This window comes from Phoenix dactylifera, chromosome 5 (genome assembly GCF_051530095.1).
Source record: "Phoenix dactylifera cultivar Ajwa chromosome 5, Ajwa_hap1_PhDact_Kaust_v1.1, whole genome shotgun sequence".
Taxonomy (NCBI): domain Eukaryota; kingdom Viridiplantae; phylum Streptophyta; class Magnoliopsida; order Arecales; family Arecaceae; genus Phoenix; species Phoenix dactylifera.
This window is the reverse complement of record NC_143194.1, coordinates 5,958,648-5,968,353: the sequence shown is the minus strand read 5'-3', so window position 1 is coordinate 5,968,353 and position 9,706 is coordinate 5,958,648. Positions and strand designations below refer to the sequence as shown.

Sequence of the window (9,706 nt, the reverse complement as noted above, 5' to 3'; positions counted from 1 at the left end):
TAGTATTGCTAAATTATATATATATATATATATATATATATATATATATATATATATATATATATATATATATTGCTAAAGCGGATGATTCATATAGTTTGAGTATGGATACATCCAATAAAGTCAGAAAACAACAAGTTCTAGAGCACTCTAGGCAACTCCGCTCTCTAATCTACAGGATTATTTTAGATGTTCCATTAGTTGTTGGGACATGGAACTTGATTATCTTTGGTGCTCGATGAGTTATGGCATGGGAATTCAAAAAACTTTATTTTTTGAGCGAATCAAATTCTAATGGATCTTCGTTGTATTAAATATTATCATCATAACTCATTTAATCCAATATCTATGGGTGTAAGGGCCTGGCGTGCATTTTTTTTTCTTTTTTTTTTTTGAATACGAATTACATTTTTTGCATATTATGCTGTAATATTTGAGGGCAATGTTGTTATTTAATTAGGGCAATGTTGTTATTTAATTGAAATAGTTACCTTTTAACCCATCTATACTTTAGTTAGAGTACTGAAGGGACCATGATAACAAGGGTATTGCTTAAAAAAAATCCAAATATCAGAGGTATGTTTATAAATGTCAAATTTTCATGAGTACATCTATTACGGACTGAGATTAATTTTTAAACTATTTTTGTCAAATATAATTAGGTCACTGTTGACGTTGTTCTTTAATTGAGATAGTTAACTTTTACCCCATCCGCCCACCAACAACCATGCTCTATCTCTGATTTGACCGCCATGAGCATCATCCTTGCGAAAGTCACTAATGGTCATCCCTTAGTCCACTGTAACCCAATCCCTATTGGTGTTGTCTCCTTTCCTCGCTGTTTCTACCACTAGTGGCCCCATTGGAAGACGAAGGAAAGAAAGGAGGAGGAGGGTGGGGTTCTGCTGCCACCCAAGGCTAGGCAGCCTAATGAAATTCCTCAGACATTCCATTTGGGAGTTTTGGGGAGAAAAGAAAAAAAAAAAAAAATTTAATAAGAAGGAAAAAGAAAAGAAAGGAATAGAATAGACTTTTTTCTCCTCTTGTTTAGGAGTTTTAAGAGAAAAGAGAAAGTACTTTACTTTCTCTTATTTGAAAGTTTGGAGAGAAAAGAAAAAAAAATATACCTTTTTAATTTATCCTAGGATATATTTGTCCTTTTAATTTGATACTTCTTTAATTTAAGGGTAAAATAGGTATTATAAAAAAATATTAAGTTCCAATTCTTTTTTCTCCAAATCCTCTCACTTATGGGAGGAAAGAAACGAGAGAATTGGAGTCCAAAATTTTTCCTCCTATTCCCTCCCAAACATCAAAATTTTTAACTTTCCCTTCCATTCCATTAGAGCCAGGTGGAGACCATATGTAAAGGTAATGGGTGATTGATTCAAGGTAAAAAGTAGTTATAAAAATAATTTAAAATAAAGAGCAATTTAGTCAATTCATTTATCTAAACTTTAGGTCTTCTACTCAACAATAATAAGATTAAAGCTGGTCATTGGCTAGATATAGAAAATATCAAATTTTATATAGATCCGGTCCTAAGCCCTAGCAAAAATAAGTATAGTTTTAATCCACGGTCAATAATTAGCTTTACATAAGATAAAATACAAACACAAAATTCTTGCCAAAGAACAAGATAGGCCTCTATCAGGTCGAGCACTTACAAAACTGATATATAAATCTCATATCTTTGGAGACAGAAGCTTAGCCATCCTTAGATAAAATATACTTTTCACAACTAATATGACAAAGGCCTATAACATCATCCAAAACTTATTTTAATACAAGTAGAGATAGTTTATATTGGAGATATCTTTGTAGACCAATAACAGGCAATGATGGAGTTCAGCATTAGCTGATTAACTTTTTCATGCAAGATTTATATTAGTAAAAATGCTAAGTATGATCTGAATTCTTTGTGGAATACTTCATGCACTCTAGAGATCCAAAGCCGCCAGTTACCTTTTACCACAAAAAATAGCCGCTAGTCCACTTCATGGCGTTTGGATTTTTGTGGTGACATAAGTGGGTTGGTGGAGGAAAGGGAGATTTATGTTTGTCGGCAATCCCTTCCAATCTTTCTACCCCAATCTACCAAGAATTTTTTTATCCAATTATCTTTAGTAAGATCACCTCCATGTTTCCCCTATCAAGCATCTTCTCTTCTTAATTTTTCTTCAATTTAAATATCAAAATAAAGTAATCATTCAGTAAAATCATTTAAATAAGGACCTTAAGTTTCCCTAAATTCTATAGTGGAGACAGCGACAGCGACAGAAGCATATCTATCCTAAGGGGAAGGGCTGGGTGCGTGAGAGAGAGAGAGGGAGAGAGAGAGAATGGATCTGCGGCTCCGATCGCACCAGGCCTTCTGCTTGGCAGTCCGGTCTGGGGACCTGGACGGCGTACGGCGGCTGGTGGAGGGCCCGGACGCCGGCGTTGAGGGGGCCGTGGCGGTGCTGATGGCCGCGCAGACGGAAGCCGGGGAGACGGCGCTGTACATCGCCGCGGAGAACAACTACGAGGAGCTCTTCCGCTATCTGCTCCGCCTCTGCGACTTCGAGACCGCTACTCTGAGGTCTCGCGTCGATCTCAACGCTTTCCACGTCGCCGCCAAGCAGGGCCACGCCGGTGAGCTTCTCTGCTCTGCGTCCACCACCACCAAGATCAAAACTAGGTTTTGTTGTCGATCTCCGTACTCTGATTTGGTTTTATTTGATGGGACGCAGTATTAGACTAGAAATCAAGTCAACTTGAAGTCTGATTGTCTTCGCTTTGAACAAAACAAAAACAAAAAAACATATTTTTGCTGAAAAATACAACAATATGAGACATTTCTGATTTATTTAACTTAAACAACCAAGATTTTTTTCTTCCTTGATAATTATGTTCTACTGACAGAATCAGTACTAAGCATAACTGGATTCAATTGATTGTCATTGAAAAAATTGAAAATTTTCCATAATTCAGAGATGACTTTTGTGCTTTTTCAGTCGAATTTCTAGTGAAAGTGAATATTCTGGGCTGATTAAATAATTTTCTTTTAAGGTTCAAGATTCGAACTTGTAACCTGCACTATTGTGGAGAAATAAGAGATGAAAAGAAACATTTTTCTGCTTGTTGCTAAAGGAAATGGTAATTGATAAATTGACACGTTGAACAAGAAAGACAAGAAATTAGTTTTCTGCTTTCTGGGTTGGTTTTCAGTTGAAGCGAAGATGTTGAGCTAATTGATGGCTGTTATTTTTTTATGGGAGTATATGTGGTTTTAGTAAACTCCAGATTCATCTGTTTACTGTTGCCTCAGAGTAGGCTCCGACATGTTCTGAATATTTCAGTACTGTATTGCTTACATGTGATTTATAAGGCATGAAAAATATAGCGGGAACATGCATCCATGACTTGAAAGTATTGAGATTTTGGAGATACAGAATGAATCTTAGCTCTGTAATCTGCATCTTGTTCATGCAGAAGTCACTTTAACCGTAATGTCAATTCTATGAGAACTTAACTAGGACGATTACTTCAGATAATAATTTTTGAGAATGGAAGTTTTTCGATGCTGTACCCTGTCCTTGGTGTTCTTCAAGCTTCTCAAAACATAAATACTTTCTTGGAAACACTTCCAGTAAGAAATTTGATAAGTAATTTTGAATGTTTTCAGACTGTGGAATGAACTTATCAGATGCCGTGATGCATGCTTAAGATTAGTTCATATAAAATTTGTTGCTTGAAGAAATGCTTAGTTTGTGGCCAGGACGTGAAATATCTGAACCAATTTGCATGTGTCATAGGGATCGTGAAAGAATTTTTGTGTGTGTGGCCTGCACTCTGCAAGTTGTGCGATTCATCAAACACTAGCCCTCTTTACTCGGCTGCTGTTAAGGATCATTTGGATGTGGTGAATGCTATTTTGGATGTAGATGACAGTGTGATAAGAGTTGTTAGGAAGAATGGGAAAACATCACTGCACACGGCTGCAAGAATTGGTTATCATCGGATCGTCAAAACCCTGATAGAGAGGGATCCAGGAATAGTTTCCATCATAGACAAGAAGGGCCAGACTGCACTTCATATGGCTGTAAAAGGTCGAAATCCTGATGCTGTGGAGGAACTGTTGCTTGCTGATATTTCAATACTTAATCTGCGAGACAAGAAAGGAAACACAGCGTTGCATATAGCCACAAGAAAATGGCGGCCACAGGTATGATGATTTAAGGGGTTTGCACTTTGGAATTGATTTCATACATAATAAAATAGCATTTTTCTGATTTACTTTGATAATGTTGCTCGTATTGGTTGTATAGCACTGAAAGTTGCATGAACATTTGAATAATTTAGTTTTTTGTGTGAGAGCTTATTATTTGTCTCCTCAGGAGTGTTTTCTCAAAAAGATAATACTGCCAGTCCCTTATCCTTTATGCATTTTTTATGGTTTCAAGTTTCAGTGCAGCTAGCAAAACTTGTTAAAAAAAATTTAAGCATAAAGTTGAGCACAACAAATTGTCCTGACACCATTTGCTAACTTCACTGTCCAGAATGTTGCACTTTACTATTTTGCATATAGTGCTTACCTCAGAGCAAGATAAAAAAATGTATAAGGACATCTTTGGATCATGCTAGTACTGTTTCAATTTTCAAAATTGCCTGCTGATTCTTGTTGCTCTTTGGTGTTTTGCTATTTGCCATGATTCACCTAATCTAAATTACACCAAATTTTCTTCTTTTACTTCTTCTTCTTCTTTATGTTTCTCATTGGTGTCTTGCTGTTTGACATGATTCACCTAATCTAAATTACACCAAATTTGATTTGGGATTGTGAGAATATTATCTCGAATGAATTTGATTCACCTAATCTAAATTACACCAAATTTTCTTCTTTTACTTCTTCTTCTTCTTCTTCTTCATGTTTCTCATTGGTGTCTTGCTGTTTGACATGATTCACCTAACCTAAATTACACCAAATTTGATTTGGGATTATGAGAGTATTATATCGAATGAATTTGATTCACCTAATCTAAATTACACCAAATTTTCTTCTTCTTCTTCTTCTTCTTCTTCTTTGTGTTTCTCATTGGTGTCTTGCTGTTTGACATGATTCACCTAATCTAAATTACACCAAATTTGATTTGGGATTATGAGAGTATTATCTCGAATGAATTTGAGTATGAGGAATTTTATCACTGCACTATGCACAGCTAGTTGATGATATGACGCTCATTTTCTTTCCCTTCCTCAGATGGTCCGACTTCTATTAAGCTATGAATCTATTGAAATCAATGCGATTAACAATCAGAATGAAACTGCAATGGATTTGGCAGAAAAAATCCCGTATGGTGAATCTCAAATGGATATAACGGAAAGCCTAATAGAGGCTGGTGCCAAGCATGCGAGGAATGTTGGCCAGATTGATGAAACATCAGAGCTCAGGAGAACAGTGAGCGATATAAAGCACGATGTTTATTCACAACTCATTCAGAATGCTAAAACTAACAAACGGGTTACTGGGATTGCGAAGGAGCTGAAAAAATTGCACAGAGAAGCTGTCCAGAATACCATCAATTCAGTAACACTGGTAGCAGTATTAATCGCCTCCATTGCTTTCATGGCGATATTCAACTTGCCTGGTCAATATATTACACAAGGGAAAGATGCTGGCAAGGCCCAGATAGCTGAATATATGGGATTTCGTGTTTTCTGCCTTCTGAATGCCACTGCTCTTTTTATTTCCCTTGCTGTCGTCGTAGTTCAGATCACTTTGGTTGCATGGGCAACTGGTGCTCAAAAGCTGGTTGTCTCGGTTGTAAATAAACTCATGTGGGCTGCCTGTCTCAGCACTTGTGCTGCTTTTCTTTCATTAGCTTTTGTGGTTGTGGGAAATAAAGCTTCCTGGATGGCTATCACGATAACAGCAATTGGAGGGCCTATCATGGTTGGGACACTTCTGATTATGAGCTACTTCGTTCTTCGACAGCGGTTCAAGTTTGGTGAAGATTCTCAGAGGCGTATTAAGAGGGCAAGCGGCAGCAAATCCTTTTCCTGGTCTCTTTATTCAGCCTTTTCCGACCCAGATGCTTTGTCCGATCATGAGAAGAAGATATATGCTCTGTAACTTTTCCAGAGGAATGCATATAGGATGTAGAAAGAGCCAGCTTGCTACAGTGTGTGTAAATATCGTGGCAAGTCATATAATGGCAAGTCTGTTCATTGAACTATTGGTGCTATCTTGCTTGTTTGTACGGTCACGAGGAACATGATCCAGACACCACTCCTGGAAAAATATTAACAAGAATCAGATGCTTCTCTCTTCCACAGGTGCATTGAATCAAGTTGGTTCTCTTGGTAGTTGTAAACTTATTTGGTAGTTGAATTAAATTTTATTTGACCCGGACTGGGTGCTTGTGTTTTGATGCAAATCAGGTCATTTTCAAGATGGTATCTGTTTGCATCATCCCCATGTTTGAAATCTTTGGCAGATATCTATTGCGTGTTTTATAAACGAGTAAACCACTGGTTATAGGTTAAAGATTGTTTGATTATTCCACAAAATCGATAGTAGGAGTTGCATCAGTACGGTACCAATTTGGTATGGTATGATTTGTATCGTCTGCCAAGATAGGCTTCCAATATTTCGTTCTTACACTTGGTTATTGGTAAATGGTAATATTCAAAACAGGTTGGCATCGGACGGTACCGGATGATTTTACTTGGTTCGAGCGGTTGAAAATATGTTCGTCTCATATATTAAATCGAATCTTGATACCATACTCATGATGGTATTGGATGGAAGAGGTTAGTTTTATGAAAATGATGTTTGGGGAAGGCATGAATTATAAAAAATGATGTTTGGGGATGGTATGAATTGGTAAAGCACGACTTTTGTTCCCAATACAGCTATAGATGTCCTCCGTTTTCTTAGTCCATACGTAATCTTCTAAGCCAACCTCCAAACATTTCATATAATTAGTGATGACACCTTGATGGAAGCTTACCTAACCATATTGAATATTAACCACTAATTTTTTGTTTCTTGTAAGCCATGACTGGGGGAGAAGGAGACATGCTGCCAAAGAAAATGAGCCACTTATCAGCAAGAGAAACTTCCACAGCGATCATGTGTTATCATCAAAAAGTCTTTTTTTTCATAGAGAAAAATATCGCCTAGACACCCAGAGTCACCATCGCTATTTGACAATTATTGTTATTTGTCTACGAAAGCTAAGTAAATCATTGCTAACTTCTCTAGGGAAATTTAGAGGACAATTGGTGATGTACCAAGACGTCATCTGACCCAATTATCTTGTTGAAAAAAATTTCCCCATTTTTTTTCTGGATTGAAATGTTCAACCCTTTTCTACTTAACTGAAGAATTTTATTTTACTTGATTTAGGAATAATTTATTCGATGGCAACCCATCAATTTTGGTCTCTCGTCCAAAGTCCAAAACTTTGGTATTTTCAGCTTGATGGGTTGGGTTAGATTGGAAAATTTATATTTATTTCTGTACCATCATAAAATACTGTTTTTATACAAATATTTTTAATATAACGTTGTTCTAATACCGTTAATAAAAATTATATTTATTTTAATTAAAATAAAATAAAATTTTAAAATTATTTTTTTTCCACCATGATCGTCTTATAAATATTTTTTTTAGATATCTATCTATTAAAAACATTTTATTCATTTTAATTTGAACTATTAATTTTTTAATGGTATTAGATAGCATAGGTACGTATGTAAAAATAAGAATAAAAAAAAATATAAAAATAAGTATTTTATGTGGGTATACATGTAAATATCAATTTAGAAAGGGTATTCATGCAATATCGAAGTTATTTTAAAAAACTTTATATATATATATATATATATATATATATATATATATATATATGTAATACTTTATATATGTATATATATATATTACTTTATTTTAAAATTTTGAAACTGTAAAGAAATGGAGGATTTTTAGTCGCTTGCCTTCCGCCGGATCAACTCCTCCCCTCGCCGGCCCTCCCTGAAGAAAACTCCAATGGCCCCTCTTGCCCCAAGGACTGGCGATGCGGTCTTCGCCAACGTCGAACGCGTCGTAAGGAACCGACACCGAAATTCTAACCCTAATCTTCTCGTCCCCTCCCCGATTCATTTCTCGATCTCTAACTTCCGTTTAATTCTGCGAGTAGAATGCAGAGCTCTTCACCCTCACTTATGGCGCCATCGTGCGGCAGCTCCTCACGGATCTGGAGGAGGTAGAGGAGGTCAACAAGCAGCTCGACCAGATGTAATTTTTCCTCCATTATCGCCTCTTGCTTCGCTTCAGCTAATGTGTTTGCAGACCCAAAGATTGTGTCTTTTTGGAAATGGTTTCTTGATTTGAAGTTGGATATATCGATCAGTTTCACAATCACATGGGTTTTAATTTTGAATGTTATTGTACATGCTGTGAAGAAAAAGGAAACTGGTTTTGTTACTTTAGGGACTCGATTCAGAAAAGGATGCGTGTTTTGTGCTAATTTCAGTTGGAAGGAGGAATTTGTAAGGGTTACTTGGTTTTGATTTGGGGATTTCGGTCTTTTCTAGGTTTGATTTTGCTCTTGTTGGATTTATTTTACGGTTATGGTGCTTGCATTGCAATAAAATGGAAATTCATGCATCAAATGCAAAAGATATGCAAGTTAACCTCTAAAACACTGGGCCAGTAGAAGATGTAAAATGGGTCTGACCGCTTGTTGTGGAGGTATTTTGATAAGTTTCTCAATTTCTCTTTCATTCATCATCCTCATGCTCAACTACTAAGTTGACTAGGATAAATAGTTAAATTGCTGCTATAACACTGAACATCCATCATCTTTCATTAGAGTCGTGTGGAAGAAAACATTTTATTATAGTTTGAGCAATGCTACTTGGAGACTCCATTTTTAAGCTATCTTGGAGTGTCAACACTTTTGGACACTTGTACGTGACATAACATGATATGACACGGTTAGAGACACCAAATTGAAGTGTCCTACTGATGTCAGCAAGAGGAAACCCACACAGCACTTTTTTTTTTTGGAGTGCCATGTGGGGTACTCGTAATTTTAAGTGTTGGACACCATAATAAAGTGTCCTTATGGTTTTAATATAATAAAATTGAGGGTTTATGGACACTTTAAGTGAAGTGTTGTTATGTTATTATTCAATATAAAGTTATCAAGATTGTGCTGAGACTTTCATCAAAGTGTTATCATATATGTAACATAAAATTATTACAATTGTGTAAACACTTTTTGTAAATCATCTTTTAGTTATAAATATCATGGTTGATAATCAGTTTAAGCATTGAAAAAGTCTGAAGTATCTTTAAATAAACCTAGTGAATAAATTAAATAAGTTGCAAACAATGACTATTCCATTAATTTGTTTGTTATATAACATCTGTAGCTTTTCTACATATATACATGTATACATACATACGTATGTTGTGCCAAGTGCCTGGGTAATGTACATACATGAATGTATGCATGCATGTATGTAACATGAGATGGTCTTTTCTCCTCTCGAAAGGAGAAGATATCTACTTTTCTTAACCTTAAATAAATAATAGGACATTCCAATTAAAGATCCATACTATTGATCATGATCTATACTACTAAAACTGTCTAGCAATCAAAAATCATTTGTTTTGGAAGTCTATAACCTATGCATCATATGGACACAAAAA

At 35.8% G+C, this 9,706-nt stretch overlaps 1 protein-coding gene and 1 long non-coding RNA gene across 2 annotated transcripts; both read left to right on the top strand.

The window, feature by feature from the left end:
- Positions 1–2,212: 2,212 nt before the first annotated feature.
- Positions 2,213–6,502, top strand: LOC103724145 (Ankyrin repeat family protein). The gene is made up of 3 exons (XM_008815311.6): positions 2,213–2,634; positions 3,798–4,207; positions 5,243–6,502. Exons 1-3 carry the CDS (start codon positions 2,343–2,345, stop codon positions 6,113–6,115), a joined length of 1,575 nt encoding a protein of 524 aa, XP_008813533.3. The 5' UTR covers positions 2,213–2,342; the 3' UTR covers positions 6,116–6,502.
- Positions 6,503–7,952: 1,450 nt separating this feature from the next.
- LOC103724146 (uncharacterized) lies at positions 7,953–8,389 on the top strand. Its single transcript, XR_606769.6, has 2 exons — positions 7,953–8,092; positions 8,187–8,389. It is a non-coding gene; the product is annotated as an uncharacterized LOC103724146 (long non-coding RNA).
- Positions 8,390–9,706: the final 1,317 nt, after the last annotated feature.